General features: G+C 36.4%; 1 protein-coding gene across 1 annotated transcript; it reads right to left on the reverse strand.

The window, feature by feature from the left end:
* Window positions 1–775: 775 nt before the first annotated feature.
* Window positions 776–24,101, reverse strand: sypa (synaptophysin a). Its single transcript, XM_056463686.1, has 7 exons — window positions 23,992–24,101; window positions 21,808–21,873; window positions 9,863–9,987; window positions 7,777–7,975; window positions 5,731–5,922; window positions 5,323–5,641; window positions 776–882 (listed from the first exon to the last, which is right to left on the reverse strand). The coding sequence occupies exons 1-6, from the start codon at window positions 24,007–24,009 to the stop codon at window positions 5,357–5,359; spliced, it is 885 nt and encodes a 294-aa protein (XP_056319661.1). The 5' UTR covers window positions 24,010–24,101; the 3' UTR covers window positions 776–882; window positions 5,323–5,356.
* Window positions 24,102–25,368: the final 1,267 nt, after the last annotated feature.

Raw genomic sequence — 25,368 nt, forward strand, 5'->3', positions numbered from 1 at the left:
AGAGAGAGAGAGAGTGTCAAAGTAAACAACGTCAACATTTCATCAGGAAATGAAAAATGCTTTATGATACCCTTGACCGTTTTGCTTGCTGGTTGAATTAATGTGGTCCATCCATTAGTTTAGGAATGATTGTGGCCACAGCAGCCCTGGACGCCCCCCATCGCCTCAGTCTCAGTCATATCAGTGCTCCATCCCACCCATGAAAAAATAACCAACAACAACCAAATACCAAACCAGAGAAAAGAATTCAACATAGAAATGGAACAAATTGTACCAAACCACAACCCACCAGAAGTAAATATGTCAAGGAACAGACTCTGTGGGGCTTTGTGAATGGTTTCCCATTTTCATATTATTATTATTATTATTATATTAATTTAGGGCCTCTAAAGTGATCTAGACTACAGTGAAGTAATCCTATACATATCTTTAGGATATATATATATATATATATATATATATATATATATATATATATATATATATATATATATATATATATCGTTTATCATTATATCTTTACAGCACAGACAAATACATTCTCTCAAGTTTAGCATTACTATTGTCAACATCATCAATTCCAAAATTAGTAATAGGCTTCATATATGTTTTCATATTTTGGTACAGTACTCAAGTGTTTTGAAATTTGATCGAGCTTTTTTTAGTTGTATACATCACAATATTAAACAGCACATTAAAGTCCCTCCGCTCTATCCCGCACCCCTCTATATATGTGATTTTAGATTTGACCCCATCCACTCCCCTCCCACCCGCCCCCTTTCCTTTCACAGACGTAAGCACAGACGCACAAACAGGAAGAGGTGTGGGATTGTGGGTAAGGTTCAGGCACCACACTGCTAGAGTCAAACGATCACCTTCTTCCTGTGGAGAGAAAATGAGAAAGACAGCACTACTTAAGATTTTGGTTGCTAACAGTAAAAATCTAAATATCATGGTTTTAATCTGGAATCTAGTGCACTTGATCTGAAAGGAGCTACTGTAAGTGAATTTAGGCATTGCAGCATTAAGGTTTAAAATAGAAATTTGAATGCGTAACAAACTTTTTTTTTTGTAAGTGAGCGTGATCATCCCACAAATAGTCTAAACAGGCAAAAAAGCAAAGATCGTGTTCTACAATTAAATAGTCCAATGTTGGCTGAAACTAAAAGCCCTGATATATTTAAAGTGAAACTGAAGAACAAACTGGAGTGACATCATTTCAAAGAAAATCAGACCTTAACAAGGTTCCTTTCAGGAGTTTAAAATGGTTTGTTTAAGCACACTTTCTGGAAAAGTTGACTCTAGCTAATAAACACCTTAAAGGTCACATGAAGTGGTTTGAAATGTGCATTTTTTTATTTGACCTCTGCGTAATCTCAACTGAAAAATGAGTAGTGCCAATAGTGTTTTGTTTTATCACAGCTCTGCCAGTAAGAGAGGTTGAGATCAAGAGTATCAAATCAAAAGTGTCTTGAACGGGGTGAGGGATGTCAGACATTAGAGAGCATTTGATCAGAAACTGAAGTATTCATTAAGGTTGAAGTGACAAATCTTTGAATGTTTATATCGGTTTTGCATTCTAAATGCAAATTTTGACACTTTTTTTTGGAGCACACTACAGTAGCTTATAGATATCCTTAAAATGAACATACTAATACTAACATCTAAAACACTTTATTTTAATTTCACAGGACCCTTTAATAATTTTTAGGATTTAGGTAGCTGAACAAGTCTTTTCCCATACAAAGACACATACCATTCCAAAAATATTGTAAGCTGTAGGTAAGTATCTGTTACCAAAACAGTCCAATATATATATACACATATATATATATACATATACACACACACACACACACACAGACACACACACACACGTTTTTTTTCTTAAAAACATGTTCTATGAATTTGTTTTGTAAAGTTCCTAATGTAAATGTATAAAAACTTTGATTAGTAATAGGCATTGCTAAGCACTTTGTTGAGACTACTTTTTTCTATATATTTTGAAAGATTCCAAAATAAAAAAGGAATGAAAATGGAAAACTTGTTTATTCAGAATTCCATCGATGTATAAATTTCAGTTTCAACCAGAGGTGGGACAAAGTCATTGTTTGGCAAGTCACAAGTAAGTCTCAATTCATTGCCCTCAAGTCCCGAGTCAAGTCCTGAGTCAAGACAGGCAAGTCCCGAGTCAAGTCCTGAGTCAAGACAGTCAAGTCCTGAGTAAAGACAGGCAAGTCCCGAGTCAAGACAGGCAAGTCCCGAGTAAAGACAGGCAAGTCCCGAGTCAAGACAGGCAAGTCCCGAGTCAAGACAGGCAAGTCCCGAGTCAAGACAGGCAAGTCCCGAGTCAAGACAGGCAAGTCCCGAGTCAAGTCCCAAGTCAAAGGCAACAAGTCTCAAGTCAATTCCAAAGTCCTACAGTTTGACTTAAGTCTTTTCGAGTCTGTTTAACAGAAAAATAAAATGTATACAGATTATGTATGGTTGTAAGATCTGTATTTATTAAACAAACCCTTTTTATGAAAAAACATTGCTCAGATACATAAAAATACAAATGTAATTTTCTGAAAAAGCGCTGAACAGTGCTGTGTCTCGTCTCCACATTGCACAAGAACAAGCTCCACCACAATAGATTCTATTTTGCCGCACATCACACAGAAATCGCAGCTCTACTGTTGTCTAATTCATTAAGTTTAGTTGTGCTATGTTATGTCTTCAGTGATCAACTTGTGATTAACTAAAATTACATAAACGACCTCAATGAGGCAGCAGTAGACCAACAACTCCTGTATGCTGCAAAGTAAAATTGAGTGAAACTGGTATTTTGTCAATTGAATCTCGTGTGTGCTGAAGAGATTGAGATGCAAATCCGTCTAGCAGCAACGTAAAATGGTAGCACATATTCTCACTGAAGTAGGCTACTTTATATAAACAATAACGTTGTTTTCTTCACATAACGTTGAAGAACTTTGCTCTCTACCTTGTGTGATGCTCATGCACAGATTTCCTCTGTTTGTGGACAAAACTCAAATAACTCAAAAGTTCTCAAATATACGCATGCTCGCGCGCAAATTTTTGTTCGCTTGACTTTTGTCCACTCCGGCGCCTCATAGTAGTCACGTTGGACGCTGTCGAACCAAAACAATCTACGGTGCTTTGATAGGATGTCGTGCCGAATGCGCGCATACTCTCTTTCACATACACACAGACGCATAAACAGAGAGAGCGGTCCATGTCAACATACTTTTTATCTTTGGGCTTTTTATGGGAAGTAGTCTTTACAAGTCAATAGGCTCAAGTCCAAGTGAAAGTCCAAGTCATTTATGTAAAATTCCAAGTCGAGTTGCAAGTTGTGCTTTTTATATTTTGTCAAGTCGAGTCTAAAGTCATCAAATTCATGACTCGATTCTGACTCGAGTCCACACCTCTGGTTTCAACACTTATGACTGGTTTTGTGGTCCAGGATCACACGTACACGTGGTCAATCTATTAGTTATTTAATTTAATGCTATATTTCAATACATTGGCCATGTGTTATTTTTTGAGATTTCCCATCCCGTTTAATCTGGCTAATACTATGTCCATCTACTCTTGTAGAACTAACCCTGTCCAAATATGGATTTGACTAAAAAACCCTCCAGTTTATATTAAATAATATTTACATATATACAGGGCTTGACATTAACTTTTTTGATCACCAGCCACTGTGGCTAGATTTCCAACATTACTAGCCACTCGCCATTTTCACTAGCCACAATTTTGCTATTGGGAAAATATATTTTATATGCATAAATTAGACTGACACGCTAAAATTAGTTGATTTAGACTGTGTTATGTCCACATGCCTCCTCATTCATTTCACTTTTTTTTGTTGTGTATGAACTCAATAAGCATGAGCAAATGGATTATGATTTCTTAGTGTCGCATTGCAATTAGTTTTTATTTCACATGACTTTTCAGGTCTCAACAATAAAGATTTATCAAATTTATCTCTGACCACACCAAATAAATAAATATTATTTCTTAGCCACAAATTTTAAATAATATGTCAAAATATAGCTGCATACATGCTATTTTTATTAAAAAAACCTCTCTATAAAAAAACAATTCACATTTAAAAAGGATTATTGCCATGCATCTAAAACTATGCATAGTAATCTGTCCTGGCTGAAGGTCCCAGATCACCAGTTAACTACACATAAATGGGGAGTTAATCTCCTATTAAAGCAATGTTATTGTAAAAATGATAATTAAACCATATCAACAAAAACAACTAAGCAAAAGAAAGCAGATGAAAACCATACCGTGTGTGATAATGAAAGAATGGATCACACGTACACGGTTAACGTTAGGCCCATAATCTGTTCAAATAACGGTTAAAGAAAAAAGTGGCAAAAAAAGGGACAACCGCTGCTGACATTTTTAAAAAACATTTGGAGCTCTTGAAAGCAGCAAGACTATGGGTGCACGAGCATCACTTCTTGTCCAGTCTATTTCAAAAACAACCAATCGCAGCAGTTGCGTTTCCAGGCACAGTTGCTTCACGGCAAGGAAATGGGAGCGTGCATGCTTTTTAAACATTCACGCACATCACCTGTGCTCGCGAGTGATATCTTCCCATTCGGTATTCACCTGCTTTCTTTTGCTCGCGCAAACGCTATTTTGGTCACTCGTGCTGCTTCTCGATTCTAAGATTACATTTGCACGCATATTGGGCCATCTCTACTGTCGAACCCTGCTTTTAAAAAAAACTACAATTTAAAAATTATTTTCAACCAGCCTAGTGGGAGAGGCTGGCTTACCCACCACAGCTAACATCTACCCGCATTTGGCAGGTTAGCGGGTGTTAATGTCAAGCCCTGCATATATATATAATATAATATATGTATATTCACACACACATTTCTGTTAACACCAGGTGATGTCGATAAATCTTTATGAATGAGACCCACACTCCCTTATTCAAAGTATTTCTTTCCATTTAGTTCAATATGAATATATTTTGAAATAGACGTATGTAATGAAAATGTAGTCAAAAGCTGATAAATTAAGTTTTCAAGTTTAGTTGATGTACGTTATCTTCCTAAATATTTGCTAGTTTATTACCTTAAGAAAACATTAAATGTTTTTTTAATTACTTTCCTGCATTGTTTTTTAAAGGTGTAGCTTAGTTGTCCAATTCGAATAAGTCATACTTTTTTTTTAATGAAAATTTGCTCATTGGGACTATAGTTGAGTTTTTTTTACCCCCAATCAAACAACATCAAGGCTTTCCACCATTAATAACAAAGCATCCCACTTCATCAATACAAAACTCACCAGCCAACTCCTGCTTCCTCAGACTTTTCTTCGCTCACATCTGGTTGGAAAAGGAGGTGGGTGCCCCCTGCTGTTCATATCCACCCTGGCCATAGTCTCCACCCTGATTGTAGCCTTGCTGGCTGTAGTCGGGCTGGTAGCCTCCCTGGGAACCGGCATACGGGTCCTGCTGCCCGTAACCTGCCTGTCCATAGGAGTCAGGGGCGGGCTGCTTCTCCTGGGCAGGCTGCTGGCGCATAAATGGTGCCACAATCCCAGTCTCCTTAAACACAAACCACAGGTTACCTGTCCACAAGATCAGGTTGAGGAAGCCAAAGACCTGGAGAGAACAAAAATAGGCGTGAATCATATGAAAGACATTAAAAGAACTGCAAAAAAATGTATTTTTATTAAGCAGAAGTGACTTACGACAGAAGTATTAAGACCAGACATGATAGGGTCGTAAACTTCACGGCATCGGTTGCCACTGTTTTCACAGGCGGGGATCAGATCCAGGACCTTCTCTGGGTCTGTAGCCGTCTTGACATCCGACAAGCCCTTAGCCCAGGCTGCCGAGCTCACCAGCCACATGAAGGTGAATACGCATGTCACACCGAAATCCTGCAATCATTAAAAGAGGCTTATACAGTAGATATATTATATAGATATACAATAGATATAAGATAAATATATATGCTTAGCTGCTATATTTATTCATTCATTTTCCTTCGGCTTAGTCTCTTATTTATCAAGGGCCACCACAGCGGAATGAACTGCCAACTATTCCGGCAAATGTTTTACACAGCGGATGCCCTTTCAGCCGTAACCCAGTGCAGGGAAACACTCATACACACTCTCATTCACACACATACCCATTTACTAGGGCCAATTTCGTTCATCCTATTCACTTACACAGCATGTCTTTGGACATGGAGGAAACCAAATTGGCCCAGCTGGGACTTGAACCAGAGACAGTCTTGCTGTGAGGGGACAGTACTAACCACTGAGCCACTGTGTCACCCCAAGCTGCTACATAGTTTGGCCGAAGTTACATTACTTACAAACTTCATGTTATTCATTTTTTTCCTAAGCTCATAGAATAAAAGTGAAAAACAACCCCAAAAATTGCTAAAAGTAGTCCATATAAAGTGTTCTGAAATGTTTAAATGACTTTTCAAAACAATTTTCCAGAACATAAGTTGCACTTGACTAAAAGTGACATCAGATTAAAGTAGAAAACAAAACAAAACATTGTTAAGTCCCATTTTAGGACTTCTTTTCAGATGTTTTTTCCTAACAGCAGCACAAGTAAAAAGAAATGGTTTATAAATATTATAGATACTCATTTCAGTTCTCCTCACTTACTCATTATCCTTAGACTTAGTCTCTAATTTATCAGGGGTCTAGCAAGTTTTATGTGGCAGATGCCTAGCACTGGGAATCACCCATACACTAGTTCCCCTCATTCTATTAAAAATAAATGATAAATAAGTCCTGACCACATGTTTTTAGGTCAGTTTAACTTACTAAAAGAAGTTTTTCAACTTGCTTTTTTAGGTTTTACGAGATTCATCTTGATCCAGTTTAATGTATGGTTTAACATAAAGGTTGATTTGATTCAACTTAATGTAACTGAGCCACTATTTTTTACAACAAAGACTGGAACAGAAAAAAGAATGGAAAATAAAAGTATAAAACTGAAATTTGAGTACCATGTTCTATAAAAATATAAGGAATGTTAGGCCTAAACAAATTATTTCAAGCACAACTGAAACTTGGTGTGTGTGTGTGTGTGTGTGTGTGTGTGTGTGTGCGTGCGTGCGTGCGTGCGTGCGTGCGTGCGTGTGTGTGTGTGTGTGTGCAATGGATTATAGAAATACACATTATTATAGAAGTCCCTTTATAGTAACAGAAGACACAGCATGTTCCAGATAAAGAATGCAACTTATATTCCTGAAGCTGAGGTTTATACACACAGTACAAGTTATACAGTGCTCAGCATAAATAAGTACACTCCATTTTGAAAATGAATATTTTAATCAATTCCTCACTAAATATAACCAATATTATTTAAACAAAACAGTTTTAATAAACATCCATTAAAATATGAGTTTGGTCAACTAACATCTATATGAAAAGAAAGATAATACATTTAAATACAAATATGTTATTACAAAACATTTACAAACAACAAAATTTCCACTAAACTATATATATATATATATATATATTATTATTATTATTTTTTTTAAGATTTACCAACATATTCATTTGGGTGTACAAATGTTTTGACTATGATCATAAGCTTTTTGTTAGATTCGTTCATTTTGGCTTTGGTACTGACATAACTAATGTATATACACATATATTATTGTATAGCTTCCTATAGAAAGTATTCATTTAAAAGAGAGATCTCATTTATGCTGAGCACTGTACATTTAACTTAATGCTTATGCCTCATGGAGGAAAACTCACGATCAGTGGTCCTTTATTGTTCTCTCTGTACTTCTCAAAGGCAAATATGTAGATGCTGAGAGCTGCCATGGAGTACAGGAATGCAAATACGGCGATGGTGACGAAGAACTCTGCTGAAGAGGAGTAATCACCAACCAGGAAGAAGCGATCAGACTGGCCATTCTTGCAGGTAGGAGCGTTGAAATACACTTGATGGAGCCTGGTAGAGGTGCAGAGGAACAGTGTTAAGATATTTAAGCTAATCTGAAGTGACTACATTGTCCCATATAGAAATCTGATACATAGGAATGTTTGAAATTTACATATATGACATACAATTTATATTTGGATTTCACATATAGAAATATATGTCATATATGCAACATTAATTTTCCCAAACATAGGAAAAATTGTCATTTTCATACATTTCTTTCCAACCATTTTTTCCAACCATATTTTAACATTTACAGTCCGGCCCATAAATATTGGCACAACGACACAATTCTAACAGAACTCATTGGACGGCGCTTCACAGAGCAGATAGACAATAACCCAAAGCATACTGCAAAACCAACCAAAGAGTTTTTCAATGGAAAGAAGTTAAATATTATGCAATGGCCAAGTCAATCCCCTAACCTGAATCCGATTGAGCATGCATTTGACTTGCTGATGTTAAAACAGAAGGGAAAATGCCCCAAAAACATGCAGGGACCGAAGACAGTTGCTGTAGAGGCCTGGTAGAGCACCACCAGAAATGAATCCCAGCATCTGGTGATGTCTACGCGTTCCAGACTTCAGGTTGTAATTGACAGGATTGCACAGGATTTGCAACCAAGTATTAAAAAGTGAAAGCTTGATATATGATTATTATTCTGTCCCATTACTTTTGGTCCCTTAACAAGTGAGAGGCACAAGTGAGAGGCACATATGCAAACTGTTTACCTGATTTGGATGTAAATACCTTCAAATTAAAGCTGACAGTCTGCAGTTAAATCACATTTTGTCTGTTTCATTTCAAATCCATTGTGTTGGTGTATAGAGCCAAAATGTTACAATTGTGTCGATATCTCAATATTTATGGACCTGACTGTATATTAGCTATAATTTTATGTGTGTTCATATATAAAACATTCATATATGAACACATAAATAATTATGATTAATATATATTTGAACATATGTAATGCAAATGGTTAAAGTGACAATTTTTGGCATTATTTTGATATATACATGTTGCTTATATAAAAATATTTTATATGTGTAAAATTAAAATATGAACTTGAGTGCCATATGCATATATTACCATATATCAGATTTCTATGGTGAGGTTATTAGATTTAGTTACGCTTAGTCTGGTTGTTTGAACCATGAGAAAATGGGGAATTACGTAGACAGTGGGATGACAATCTATCATATTTGAAATGACAGCACACACAAACTCTAATGATGCTTCTGAAATTACACATACTGTGTAGAATGTACTGTATACAGTACATTTGATTTAATGAAACACTAAAGGCTACATCCAAAAATCGTTTCATTCATGCTGCCTGTAAAAACAGTATGTGACAAAAGAAGAATACCTGAATTCACCATATTCATTATAGAGTTTGTTAAAATACCTGGGTGATTACAGTAAGTATTAGTGGTAAGATTATGAATGTGCATGTAAAATTCTCTCTGCTGTCCCATGATGCCATGAAAGATGATTTATAAGTGATATTGAGCGAATCAACACAACTGGTGCTAGTATAGGTCACATGCTAATGACAATAATGTTAATGTATTACATACATATTACATTCATACAGAATGCAGATTTTTAGCAGTGACAAAATAATTAGTTGTTTTAAAAATACTTATTTAAAAAAAATGTGATTTTAGCTGTAGTCAAAATATACATTTCATACACATTTCAGAATCTCACCAGAAGTAGCAAGTGATCCGGGAATAGTAAATTTCACCTATGGCTTCATGAATATTAAAATCAGGTTTTATGAATACTATAAAATCAGAATAAATAAAGCTGGGGTTCCAAACACACTTTCATATAAACAAAAAAAAAGATATCCAAAGAACATAAATATAATCCGGGAAAGAAAAATACCTGAAGGGATACTCAAAGTCCACGTCTATTTTCAGGTCACTGTCGGATCTGTTCTTGCACTCCACGCTCATCCTGAAGGAGCCGGAGTAACTCCCACAGGTGGAGAATGCAAAGATGGCAAACACCTGGGAAAAAAAGAGAGAGAGAGAGGTTTACATTTCTGCATTTACAAGACGATTTTATCTTAAGCAACTTGCATTGCATTCAAGGCGTACATTTTATCAGTTCATGCATTCCCTCAGAAATAAGCTCATAACCTTGATGTCATTTGGAATTTGAAATAGTTTGGAATTGAGAAAAAGAGGCAAGGCAAATTTATTTATATCGCACATTTCATACACAATGATTATTCAAAGTGCTTTACATAAACAGGAGTAAAAGAAACAAGAAAATAAAAATGATTAGGAGAATTAAAAATGATTAAAACAGGTAAAACAGATTCAAATGTGTTACAACAGGTTATAAAAGAATGAAAAAGAAAAGAAAGACATATTCATGCGACCTGTCGGACGTAGCACAGTGCTCATTCAGTAAAGGCACAGCTCAACAGATGCGTTTCCAGTCTTGATTTGAACGTGCCTAATGTTGGAGCACATCTGATGCATTTCTGGAAGCTGATTTCATCAGCGGGGGGCATAGTAGCTGAAGGCCGATTCACCCTGCTTTAACTCAAGTCTTGAGTTTCAAATTTACTTGATCCTAATGACGAGTGATCTGTAAGGTTTGTATTCAGTGAACATATCTGTAATGTATTGATGTCCTAGGCCATTTAGTGATTTATAAACAAGTAGTAATACTTTATATTCTCTTCTAAATGTAACTGGGAGCCAGTGCAAAGACCTAAGGACAGGTGTGATGTGCTTTAGAAAGCTTTAGAGAATGCTTTAGAAAGCTTTTCATCAAAAGTCTCCCATTTAGACATCACACAATGATGAAATCTGTCAAGACTGAATGTGCAAATGTGATAATGGCATATTATAAATATTAACATTTCATGTAGGAGGTGTGTGAAAACAATTAACATACTGACTAAATAGCCCAAATGAAAGAATACATCACCGTGTGGTGTATAGACATTTCTAATGTAGTTATATTTTCTTTATTAACTGATTCATAATTAATAATAATTATTATGAATACTAATGTATGTACTTGCATCATATTCATTTTACTAGCTTATGCTACTTATATATACACATGGCATTATTTAAATATATATACATATATACACACATATATACACATATATATATATATATTTATATCTATCTGATTTCATCAAGAAGAAAAATCCCACCAAGCACTTTTGTGTTTAATAGACGTCTAATAGACATCTAAACATACAGTAGATGTCTTGGCTAAAGCAAAGCTAAATAAGGATTATCTAATAGACATCTAGGAGTAGCCTAAAACTAAAAACTAGTCATCAAATAGACAGATTAGACAGACTTCACATGTGCAGTCATTCATTTCTGTGTATTTGATGACTAGTCTAGTTTTGGGCTATTCTTAGACATCTATTAGATTTTCAGTGACAGCCCAGATTTAGCCTCGTTTCCTCCTGACTCCACCTAAGCTGTCTATGTTAAGATGTCTATTAAACATCTATTTAACTTTTTTAAAACACAAAAAAATGCTTCATAGGATCTTATAGAAATTTTGATTAATGACATAATAAATACATTTATTTAACCTTTACTGATCAGCATAAGCATCTGGTGCTGACATTGGAAGATGAAGGTTCTCCTGTCTATGCTATATAGCTCTGCCGCTCTCCTGATTTTCAGTACACGCTTCCAAAGCCTTGCTTTTATTTTATTAAGCTTATAAACTGAGATCTCAGATACCTACATCTCAAGATTGCTAATATCTTAAAAAAACTTAGATTATTTTGGGTTATTCATTCATTGATTTTCCTTCAGCTTAGTCCCTTTTTATCAGGGGTCGCCACAGCTGAATGAACCACCAGCTATTCCGACATATGTTTTATGCAGCGAATGCCCTTCCAGCTGCAACCCATTACTGGGAAACAATTTGGTTATTATAGATTACTTAAAATTTCTCAGACTAATTTATTGGTTCTTTATTTGAAGTGTTACATTATATTGCTGTTATTATTTGTATGATTGTTAAAACTTGAAGATTCTGATTGTCTGGATCTCATCCCATCAAATTTCTGCATCACCATGTGATACCAGCATCCTGAAATGGACATGAGCACATTATTTTTCCTGTTAGGATTTAAATCTGGGAGATTGAGTCATGGAGATTACTTATGGACTCTGGGCGGTGGAGGGACTGAATGAGAATGAATTTATTACATTTCAGAGAGATAGTCGGCCATCTGTCATATCGCTGAGCTGCGCTGTTCTGCGTTTCAAACTACAACACCAACTTACATGAAAACAATACACACACACACACACACACACACACACACACACACACATCAAACCACAGTAAACCGTGCTAAACAAAGGCAAATCAAATAGGGCAATGGAGGACAACAGGGAGGAAACATAAAAACATTAAAACCTTGATAAGCTAAGTTAAACAAGACGGATTTAACACGCAACCACCATAGCAATTAAGGTACTGTATAACCTAGAAAAAAAAAGGTCTGGTTACACAGGCTAAAACAGTCCACACAAAACAAAGGCAAACAAATCAGGTCAAATCAAACCAAACACAATCAAATGAGCTCACATTACCAAGCCCAGAAAAGACTGATGTTAGACTGAAACCAACACAAATGAACTGAACTGAGTTCATCAATAGCAACTGTATTAAACCAAAAGCTTGTTATACATAAATGGAAAGTTGATGAAACCAAAGATCTTCCGGTGTGTCTCCAGACTGCTCATTATATTTTTATGTACAACCTCATGATCATGTTTCAGATAATATTTCTTCTTCCAAGATCATGGTAGATCACATATATAAACACACTAGCCAGGCCTGTAGTCAGGGAGGGGTTCACTGACAAAGATCCAAAATTTGTCACATGCATGAGCTCATTTGTCCTATTTTGACTGATAATTCATAATAAATTGTGTAAATAACCCATCGAAAATGGCTTTAAGACCAAGCGGAATCCTGTATTGGCTGTCGGTACAGAATTTGGGATACCGAATATGGAAAGGCATGACTTCCTGTACTTAAGTCACAGCACGCCAAACTCAACATCTCAAATTCTGACTGAGGAAAGTTGAATGTGCTGACCAGTTTGTTATTTCCCTAGTAAATGACAAAAGTCAAAAAAAAATTTTAATCTAAAACTTTAACAGATTCCTATTTTTTTCTAATGATATATGATGTTAAAAATGGTATTTTAAAAATAAGTATTGTTCTCATTATTCTAAATCTTTAGAAATGTTTTTGGCACATCAAAAAGTGTGGTTATAATAACCATGAGATATGCTAATTCAGCTAAAATAGTGCCTAAAATGTCATTAAAATGCAGTATTTTAAATCTCATAATTAAATAGTAAATGAGGTGAATAGCTGCAAAAATGTCCACTTTTTGAAAAAAAAAGAACCACTCCTTTCACCAGGCTGGCTAAGGGTCTGCTAGCAAAAGTCTAGACAGGATTCAAATGACATCTTTAGCCTGTTGTCTTATCTGATGCCATTTTCCACCCTGCATGAAGCGGGAAAAAAACAGTGTGACCACTAGATGGCATCAAATCCTTTAAATTGTGAATGTCCTCCAACGTGGACCTTTTGTTAAGTCAATGATGCATTAATTGTGTGCTAAAAAGTGCCTTCACTCTGACAGAGCAAGGGTTTTCTGTTCACTTCTAAGCGAGCCAAGCAACATGCTCAGATGGTGACTTATAGATATCAGAAACAGATTTGAGCCTACCATTCAATCTATTTATTCACTTGTTCAAATGTATGTAAATATATAACTATTACATTTTTATATTAATCATTGAATAATATGCCAATGTTTAGATAATTTATGTACAATACATTGTGTAAGGTAATATTTTATGTCTTTTAATGGATGTATTATATGAGAGAACCTAGAAATATCATCTATCTTTCTTATTTAAGACTGACGTTCAGGTAAAAGTTATATTACAATATACACTCACCGGCCACTTTATTAGGTCCAACTGCTCATTAATGCAAATTTCTAATCAGTCAATCACATGGCAGCAACTCAATGCATTTAGGCATGTAGAGATGGTCAAGACGATCTGCTGCAGTTCAAACCGAGCATAAGAATGGGGAAGAAAGGTGATTAAAGTGACTATGAACGTGACATGGTTGTTGGTGCCAGATGGGCTGGTCTGAGTATTTCATAAACTGCTGATCTACTTGGATTTTCATGCACAACCATCTCTAGGGTTTACAGAGTATGGTCTGAAAAAGAGAAAATATCCAGTGAGCTTCAGTTCTGTGGGTGCAAATGCCTTGTTGATGCCAGAGGTCAGAGGAGAATGGCCAGACTGGTTCAAGCTGATAGAAAGGCAACAGTAACTCAAATAACCACTCCGTACAACCAAGTTATGCAGAAGAGCATCTCTGAACACACATGTCGAAACTTGAGGCAGATGGGCTACAGCAGCAGAAGACCACACCGGGTGCCACTCTTGTCAGCTAAGAACAGGAAACTGAGGCTACAATTCACACAGGCTCACCAAAATTGGACAATAGAAGATTGGAAAAACGTTGCCTGGTCTGATGAGTCTCGATGTCTGCTGCTACATTCAGATGGTTGGGTCAGAATCTGGAGTCAACAACAGGAAAGCATGGATCCATCCTGCCTTGTATCAACGGTTCAGTCTGCTGGTGGTGGTGTAATGGTCTAGGGGATATTTTCTTGGCACACATTGGGCCCATTAGTACTAATTGAGCATTCTGTCAACGCCACAGCCTACCTGAGTATTGTTGCTGACCATGTCCATCCATTTATGACCACAGTGTATCCATCTTCTGATAGCTACTTACAGCAAGATAATGCACCATTTCATAAAGCACGAATCATCCCAGACTGGTTTCATGAACTTGACAATGAGTTCACTGTACTCAATTGGCTTCCACAATCACCAGATCTCAATCCAATAGAGCACCTTTGGAATGTGGTGTGATGGGTGTGCATCTGACAAATCTGCAGCAACTGTGTGATGCTATCATGTCTATATGGACCAAAATCTCTGAGGAATATTTCCAGTACCTTGTTGAATCTATGCCACGGAGGATTAAGGCAGATCTGAAGGCAAAAGGGGGTCCAACCCGTTACTAGTAAGGTGTCGCTAATAAAGTGGCCAGTGAGTGTAGCTTTTACAGAGTTAAACTGTGGAGATGTTGTTGTTAGTTTCGTTAAATTAAGAGTTATGCGTGAGACAAAAGAATGCCTTCAATCTGTGTGTTTTAGTACTCAAGAAAAGGGATGTACTGTAAGGATCAACGTTGACATGTTTTCATTTCATCAGCAGATTCTTCTTTGATTACACAGTTCACTTTATTTTGCAATTAGTCTGTGCATGATCTGGACTGAATGTTACATGTTCAGACGATAAACCTTGGTAAAGATGCCAGTTACTGTCTGTCCAATGTGTCCAAACATATCTGGCCTGTACAGAATGTCTTGTCTTTTGTTCTGAGCTTCGCCATTTTCAAATGCGACTCATGTCTTTTGCTGAACGTTTCTTGTCTGAGCTGCTGAGGAACTTTGAGTTTATCAGCTTTGAACAACTGACCATTGACAGACAATTTTGTCTCTGAATGTTTCAGTATGGTTGTATTGTTTTGAGTAGGGATTTTCCACTGTATTCTTCATAGCCTGCATGCATCTTTGCATCATTTGCCATGGCTTGTTTTAAAGCTTCCAATTTCTTATAGAAGTATCAATAATATGATATAAGTATCAATAATACAAGCAAATTTATCTCTAGGTCTTCTTCTGACAGACTTCTATTCTGTTCTTGGAGAAACATACAAACAAAGCATCAGCAATGTACTGCTCTCCAAAACATGTTGTCTGCAGTGACACACTACACATTATAAAATGATTGATTTTTGTGTCCCAACGCCCATTGTCATACTGTATCATCTTCAAACTGGCTAATATTATAAAGTCTGATCTCAGCATAAGTCTACCGTAGTGGCCTTCTTAGCCTCATTGGAATTTGATGTAATGGCTTTCTGAAATTGCTGTCTTATGGTTTGTGGTCACTTTCCATGTACATACTGATGAAAGTTCTTATAGCCATACACTATGGCGAGCAGCCATATCAATATGCACCCTTAAAGGCATAATTCACCTCATCATTTACTCACTCTCAAGTGATTATTAACCTTTTAGAGTTTCTCTCTTCTGTTAAACACAAAAGAAGATATTTTGAAGAAAGCCTTCATAGTATTTGTTTTTCCTACTATGAAAGTCAATGGTTACAGGTTTCCAACATACTTCTAAATATCTTCTTTTCTGTTCAATGGAATAAATAAACTCAAACAGGTTTAAAACAAGTGAAAGTTGAGTAAATAATGACTGAATGGTGAATTTTTATTTTTGGGTGAACTGTCCCTTTAAGTCACACGCCGCTGGCTTTTGTTCCAGAAGAATTACTGCACCAATACCTTCTGAGCTTGTATCCACAGATAGAGTCACTGGCTTGCTGACGTCACTGAATCTCAATGCTGGTCTGTTCAACTTCTATTTTGAGCATCTTCCCAGTACAGGGGTGTACAATCCTGCTCCTCGAAGGCCATTTTCCGGCAGAGCCTTTCTCCAACCATCTTAAACACAGTTGCCTTCTAGTGAATGTGAAGAGCTTGAATAGCTTGTTCAGGTGTCTTTAATTAGAGTTGGAGCTAAACTGCGCAGGGCAGATGGACTGGGAGTAAATTTTGCCAGCTATTGTTGAATCCCATGAAGTCTTTGCAACTCCATTTTCATCTCTGAGCACTGAATATACTGTATGTACTACGTATTGGATTTATTTTATTCTGATTCTGAACAGTTCTTTTTAACACCTGTACCTTTCAGACCTTGTCATTAGTGCTATGGAGCTCTGAAATACTTTTGTTGCTGATGAGATTCCAAGTGTAAGAAGTAATATTGTCCAATTTCATGTTTTGGATGTCTCCCTTGTCTGCCAAACCCATTACAAGTCTTTTAGTCTGTGGTAATGAGCTGATGATCTGAATCAGTTGTTTGTTTAAGGAGACATGTACATGTGCAGAGCTGGTGGTTCTCCAGGAACATGGTCGAGATACACTGAACCATACTTGCCAGAAACTTTGGTTAACATCTAAACCTATACTATCAACACAGGCTCATTGGAAAAGCATGCTTAAGCCTACATTTTTTGTGAAACTGCATAAACATACTGAACTGCAGTATCTAGGTTAAATGAACACTAATACAGGATAATACCAATGACTTTTGTTCCTTTTCACATTAATGATATTTACAGGGACATGTTACCAATGGAAAGGAGATTATTTTTATGCAGTTCTTTGCACAATACCAAATAAATACCACAAAAACATATATTTGTTTTACTTATGTCCATATGCTCAATTTGCTAGTTAACTCACTTTGCACTTGTTTTATGTCCGGTGAAGCACAGTTTCACATAACAGATAAAATTTAATGTAAAATCAAGGTAAAACTATAGCTGTGTCCGAAATCACATACTGCTATACTACATAATGTGCCAAAAACACTATGCGAGTCAAGTAGTATATCCGAATTCATAGAATTTAAAAAACAGTATGTGAGAAGTACCCGGATGACCTACTACTTTCGACGAGATTCTGCAGAGAGCATCAGAATGGACGAATGTCATCATGTACATCCATGATGACAAAATGGTGGATGTAGTATGTCTGAGTTTCAGTCATACTTCTAATATTCATATGTTTAAACTCAAAAGCAGTACTTACAGTGCAGTGGACAATTTCTAACGCAGCCTATGTGGTCACAAGTGCACTTTTCTTTTAACATGTGCTTTTGAAAACACTATTGGTTGGGTTTAGGATAGGATTTATGTCAGTGGTTTGCTAAGTAATCTGACCAACAAGCCCCACCTTCTTGTAGATGTGTATAGGCTTGGGCGGTAATACGGTAACATGCTATACCGCAGGATCTAAAAATAGCAAAGCTATCAGTTTTAATACCATTATACCGTCATAAAAACAATGCACTTAATATTAGAGACAAGTATTAAATATTAAGTATTATTTATTTAATGCCTAAAAATGCATATGCGTGATTGTCATCACGGGAAAATGTGGAGAGGTGGGGTAAGATGGCGAGTCGCTCACCAAGTTACCAGATCTCGAAAAAGAACACAACCTCTGCAGTTTAGCAGTATTTCAGGTTTCGACCGAACGAGAAGGGAGACGAAAATACGAACTAGAGGTCTGCATTCCTGCTGGAATAATTTCTGAATAAATCGCGGGAGCGGTCGGTAACTGGTGTAATTTGAATGAGAGCAGGCAGTCTAACAATACTGCTCCCGAGCGAGCGAGGACACGTGCATCTGCGTGGATGCTGTTTGTGTTTGTGTGTGGGTTTGTGTATGCGTGTGATTGAGAGAGAGCGTAATGCTGTGCGTCGCTTGTTTGGTGCTGTCTATGTATGTGTGTATGTGTGTGAATGAGAGAGAGCGTGGTGCTGTGTGTCTATGTGTGTGTGTTTATACAGGCAGCTTGTTATAGGCTGTCTGGACTCTGTATCATCTAGCTGGGTGGTTTTTGGTTTTGCTCTTCTGTTCGTGAATACATCATACCCCCTACCCCCCCAAATTTTGTCCCGCGCAGATCTCTAATACGAACAAGACAAACAGGTGACCGCGAACCTAAGGTCGCATATACGGTATTCAGTTTCTGAATGGTTTAGGCACAAGCCAACAATTTGGCGATGCTGTCTAAGCCTTACATCATAATTTTTATATTATGCACGGTAATACTGTATACCGAGATACACAAAGCAATGTAAATTTACACTTCACAAAAATGTAGGCACTTCTTTTTTTCAACGATTTGGGCTGAATACTATATATAGTATACTATACTATATATAATGACAGTTCACAGTATTACTATAAATAGGAAAAACTGCAGTCTACAATATGGCTGAATACACTAAATAAAACAGTCTGTCACCATTTGGTAAATTCACTGTCACGTACTGTAACTGAAAGCATAAGACTTGTAATTAGGACTACATATTGGCTGAACAAACCTGAAACATGCATTCTTTAACAACATTTATGTCAGATTTTATAGCATTTTTCAAAAAAATGTCCTTGAGTTTTGGAGATTTCACTATTTCTCCATTCAATTGGGCAGGACTTGGCCATGTGTGCCTGAAATAGCTGTATGGAGGCGTAGCAGCTATGGCCATCCAATGAACGCAATTCCTTTGAAAGCGACTTTGCTTTGTGTTTGTGATCCTTGAAACCACTTCCTCCTCTCAGAGCTATGGACAGTGCTCCCGTTTTATTACTTAGTATTGATCTTTGTGTTCCATGCATTTATGAATTATCTTTGCTGTAACCACAGTTATGACTGTGCTGTTGACCCACTCAATTTGCTTTGCGATGATGCCCATATGCTTCATTCTTTGTAGTTCATCCTCTGCCTTCAATTTGTTCGTGATGCTCTCCAGGTAAACTATCTATCAATCAAACAGGTTTTCAAACGTCTTTTTTATGCATGATTTTTGACAGGCTAAATATAGCTAGTACAATTCATGTATGATTTCCAATATATTCCTTCTATAGCCTTTGTGTGCACAGGTGATTTTTTAATGGCTCTAATGGCTCCATCCTGTGGCCTGAGTAAGCAAGTATTTTGATATTTGCAGCCTTCCTGTAATGAATATCTAGTGCTTTGTAGATTGTCTTGGATATACATTACATTCATCATCAGAATCAAGCTTACAACAACTTATATGATTCTCTGGTTAATTTTGATTTGGTTTCTATCCATTCTTCTTGTGTGAGATATTATACAGCTGCTGTGCTGTATTTTATCTGCACTGTTCCACTGAACATGTCCTGGCTTTGTTTGCTAACACTAATGCTTTTACTCGACATGTTTATCCTCGAGTTTTCACACTTTAGAGACTTGCATGTCTTTTTGAAGGCAGAACAGCATATGATCTACAGTGTAAACATTTTAAAAAGCATATACTGAGAAATAAATTGATTAAACTTTCCATATACTGTAAACCCAGCTTTGGGTGTATGTATAAATTGTTAATGTTTAAAAAATGTTTAAATTTAATGTTACAGATTATGTGAGGTAACATGTTCTTTATTTCCCCAGGCTGCTACAAAACACAATTGAAAACTGCAAATAGTTTAAAAGCCAGAAATAAAAAGTGTTAACTGCCATTAAAAGTTAATAAATGAATGTATGATTTAAAATTAATTTGCATATGAGTTGTGCTTAAATGTTATTACTGCAATGCATCATAGAAATCAATGTGCTTTTAATAAAGATGTATTATAGATATATTAAAATTATTCATTTAGAATATACAAACAATATGTTACTGGCAATGTGTTAAATGCTGGTATTGTATCGAATGCCTAGAAAATGTATAGAATGCCAGATTGTTTAAGGAAAAGTATAAAATATCAGTTGTTTTGTGAAGATTTTGCATACTTTTTCTAGTCATTCTATACAATTTCTAGCCATTATATAGAATATTAAGTATCATTTAGGCAAAGTGTCAGAAGAGCACAACAAAAGCCTTTATTGATCACTACGTATTTTAAAGTAGAAGGAATATGAAATAAAGCATTTGATGTTCTTACTGGAAAACAATAACAGCAGAACTAAGATCGAATTACTTGTTACCATATTGTCTGTGATGTGGTAAGTGGAACTTCATACCGGCAATACGCTTGTCTTACAATAATCTTCAACACTCACATGCATCTATCCACATCATCAAACAATGACCCAAGCATCACCACCAACATCAGTGGCAGAAAAAATGGAGGGGGTAGGCCAGTTACATACATCGCTGCACGGCGACTCAGTATTCTATAGAATATCTTGGTAATGTATAAAGTAGCAATCATTTCAAACCCTGGTGTTCGATTTTAGGCATTCTATACATTTCTTAGGTATTCTATAGAATGCTGGTTTTCACACATTGCCAGTAATACACACACACACACACACATACATATATAGAGAGAGATTTTTTTTTTCTTTTTTAAAAGTCCCAAATGATGTTTAACAGAGCAAGGAAATTTTCACAGTATGTCTGATAATATTTTTTCTTCTGGAGAAAGTCTTATTTGTTTTATTTTGGCTAGAATAAAAGCAGTTTTACATTTTTTAAAAACCATTTTAAGGTCAAAATTATTAGCCCCTTTGAGATATGTTGTCGATAGTCTACAGAACAAACCATTGTTATACAATACTTACTGGAAATGAGTTATTTAAACTATTATGTTTAGAAATGTGTTGGAAAAAAATCTTCTTTCTGTTAAACAGAAATTGGGGTAAAAATTAAACAGGGGGGCTAATAATTCACGGGGGCTAATAATTCTGACTTCAACTGTGGATGTGTATATTTATATAATTTATATACAATTTATCAGAAGTAAGCTAACGCCAAAATAGTTACTCATAACAGCTGTTAAGAACTGATCTCCCAAAGCAAACTTACAAAAACATTATTCAGAAATAAGCAATATTCTAACCCCCCAAAAGCAAATCATTCCAGCTTTATCAGACTATGACATGTATTGTTAATCTCATTGCTAGTGAGTGTATGCAGTTTTGATAAACAAGTGGTAGTTGTTGTGGATATGATGAGGTGACTGTCATTTGAAAAATTAAATATGAATACATTTCAGGAACATATGTGTTGAGTTCAAATCTAGAGTTCCACTTTTTAGCAAACAAAATGAATGGATGAGATTAATTTAAGCACTAACACGACACAATATTTTACTTACCCATTCTAAAATTTTGATGAAGCCCAGTGGGACTTTCAGCACCCTGAACTGCCCCTGGGCAACCAACTGTCAAAAGAAGAACATGTGAAAAAACATTAGATGGAGAGACACATAGTAGACAGACACATAAAAAGATAGATTTTTCTTCTACTTTCTCTGATTTACTCATTTGCATTGGGTAAGTAGTGACATAATTGTCATTTTGGGTTGAACAATCAGTTAAAATATTGCCAGTAATATAACTGATAATAATAAAGGCCGTAGGTGATATTTGTAATTCATAATACAATCATTCTCTCCAATATTTAGCCAACTTGTGAGTGACAGTCTGCTGCTGCTGCAAAAAAAGGTTTGAATACAACATGACGGCTTTTCCTGAAGATCATTTGAGCAACAATTTGAAGGTTGCTCCAATGCTCAATAGAGCTAAGCTAAAGAAAGAGCTTCAAGAGACAGTTCACCCAAAAATGAGTATTTACAGTGAGTAAATATGGAAAGTAATGACTATGGGTTTCCAACATTCTTCAAAATTCATTCTTTTGTGTTTAGCAGAAGACAACTCAATCATGTTTTTGACAAGTGGAGAGTAAGCAAACGATCACAGAATTTTCATCTCTTTAATCTCATCCACTGAACTGACTGAAAGTGTTGACCATACTGTAAGTACTGTAAATGGTGACTGAGGTGACAGATTTTAACCAGAAGGTCATCGGTTACACCATCTAATGTACTCCTTGTTAAATGCTGTGTGTTTTTTTCAGGCTATTTTAATTTCTCTTCTTTATTAACATGATAAGTGATAACTGTGGTGTGTGAATTCTTTACTGTTTGTAACATCATTCATGGATTAGTGGATTTTTGTTTTTGCACCACAAACATTTCAGTAGCTTACAGTCCCAGCCGCCACTAGATAGTATCTAGATAGCTAGATACTAGGTATAGGCCTATAACAGATGCTGTTTTCACCAAGATGAGTCATTTCACAAACAGGCCTCTATGCTTATAAGAGCCAATGTATATTTTGAAGCGGTTCCCACGTATCGTTGTATATTTGACGCTCGAGGCAAAGCAAAGAGACCGGAGGACCTTGAACCTCAGCATCCCTGCGCGCGCATCACCGCCATCTCCGAGCCACGGAGACGCCGAAGAGCAAACCAGCTAGATTTCTGAAACCATTTTGCACAGCAAAATCTAAGAAAAACGATGGCTCTCATCTCTAGCAGTATGGGGAAAATGCAAAGCTCTTCGTTAAGTGCAAATATATTAGATGTGGCAGTACCTGCTGCTTCATGCATGGAGGGTATGTTAAGATATTTGGAAATATTTGCTCAAACGTGATACCAATTTTATTCGGACATATAGGCTATAGTGACGTAGGAAGGTGCGGTTTCACACGACACCATTGTTTGCTCGTGTGGATGGTCCTCCTTCAAACACCACACGAGTAGAAAAAATCAATACATCGATTTAGGAGTCCTCTTTACGCAATTTAATTATTCATTGCAACATATAATATTCGCTTACACGTGAATGCAGCTTGCATCGCTCTGCAAAATTGTGTATTTAACCTTAATGGTGTTCTGTGGATTTAAACCCTACTAACCAATTGATTGTGTGCATAACTTTGTCTATTCAGCCTAATATTAATGTAGTAAAAAGATAGAAGGGCCTGTGCTCGGAGCTGAAAGTCACACAGCCACAGCGTTAGGATGAAAGTCAGCTGCCATTTTAAAGAGCAGCTCCACGAGCGCATCTGCATGTGATAAAGGGCCCCGAGAAGTCGCTTTGATTTGATATTACGCGTTCGCACAAAACAAAACGTAACATTACAAACCATATTTTGATATCAAAGACAAAATTGTGTATTTAGCGACTGTGTAACTGCTTGTATCACCACCCTCTGTTTATACATCGAGCAAATCTCATCGTATCCGTTTGAAATATCACACAAAAATCATAACGCAAATCATACGTTAAAACTGAACATATAAAAATTCACAAGAGAAATTCATCATCAGTAAACCGACGGAGAGCATCACCAGGGGCACCTCTCCCTATAAGAAATTTCCAGTGTAATTTCTAAGCGTTTACAAAGAATCCCTCACTGAAAGTCAAACGACAAACACGTGCGTAATAAACACCGCAATAATACACCAACATAATTCGGATCTCAAAATGCCATACCTGATTTGCAATATCCATGTTAGTCGCCTGCTCGTAGATAGGAGAAATAGCTATAATCGGGGGGAGGCGAGTGATGGCAGCGGAACAGCCCGCGGGGGGGTAATGGAGGGTCGGCGGAACAGCTCCAGTTGCGTCACGCGCTTCAAGAAGGCGTTTTTTGGTGCGCAAAGAGCGGATGGATCGACCGACCGACGCGGATCACACAGTCGCGCAGCGAGATCAGTAACCTGGCTATACACTTTATACAATTGTTTTATCTCTGACTATAAGGATGCCTTCGAATATGATGATTACCGTCCAATGAGTTGTTGTTTTCAATGACGAGGCTGCTGCTCGTGCTGCAGAGGCCGTAAATTATGAATATGATTGATCACACAACACCAAAGCACTGATGGCTGAGATTGAATTAGATCGTTTCATTTGGCGGAGATACCTTTTGGGAAATAATAATTAAAGACTTCAACAACAACAACATAAACAAAACAGTTATGATATCTGTATTAGAATGATAGGACAAGGAAGCCTACATTCTGGAGCCACAGAAGCTCAGGATTTCAAAAAGCCATATATATAGTTAACACGTCATAATTACCCTACATTAGATTTATTAAGATCTTTCATAGACCGAGGAACGCTTGAATAAAATGTTCTGGTGGAATCTAACTATACAGAGATGGGCTGACAAAGATGACTCATACACTATATTTAGAGGGGGGGAAATAAATACTCGTTTAATAAAGAGACATGCTAAGATGAAGATATTTTGGAAATTAAGAGATTTATTAAACATTTCAATTGACTTTACATTTTTACCAGCCAAAGCCAAACTAAAGGAAATTTTCTACAAATAAATTAATTATTATTATTTTATAGAGGAAATATGAAAATTGTGAAAATGCTTTTGCTCTATTAAACATCTCTTTTATTATCTGAAGACATATACTGTAGAGATTCTCTATCTATATCATATTGGATCTATAGAACATATGTTTTTTGATATAAGAAATGTCTTGTGGAGTCTTAGGAGCCTATAAGCACAAAAAACATAATCATAATATAGGTTAAAATGAAACGTACATTTTTTTCCACCACACTTTCTTCTTCCTGTTATTGAAGCCCAAAGCGCTGCAGCTGTCTTGTTCTTGTTCTTCGCTGCTAATGAAAACACTAATTAGAGGTTTTCTGTACATGTTATGAGAGCGTCTCAGTGGCAAAGCTCATGCGCTTCAGCATCCCTCACTATTGTAAACGAAGCTCAGAAATGCTTCTTTCATAAAGAAGTACTGATGTAGAACTCTTTTCATAGACTCAAATAAATATAAAGAGGTGCAGCAGTTGTGTTTAATGGCCAGTAAGGCTAAAGAAAGTGTCCACCCC

Source organism: Danio aesculapii, chromosome 8, assembly GCF_903798145.1.
Source record: "Danio aesculapii chromosome 8, fDanAes4.1, whole genome shotgun sequence".
Taxonomy (NCBI): domain Eukaryota; kingdom Metazoa; phylum Chordata; class Actinopteri; order Cypriniformes; family Danionidae; genus Danio; species Danio aesculapii.

Bases quoted from the DNA above. Each gene is read 5' to 3' on its own strand.
- sypa (XM_056463686.1), bottom strand. The intron at 7,976-9,862 runs GTATTTTTCTTT...CACCTCTACCAG, and splicing joins GACTTTGAGTATCCCTTCAG to GCTCCATCAAGTGTATTTCA. The intron at 5,923-7,776 runs GTGAGTTTTCCT...TAATGATTGCAG, and splicing joins ACAATAAAGGACCACTGATC to GATTTCGGTGTGACATGCGT.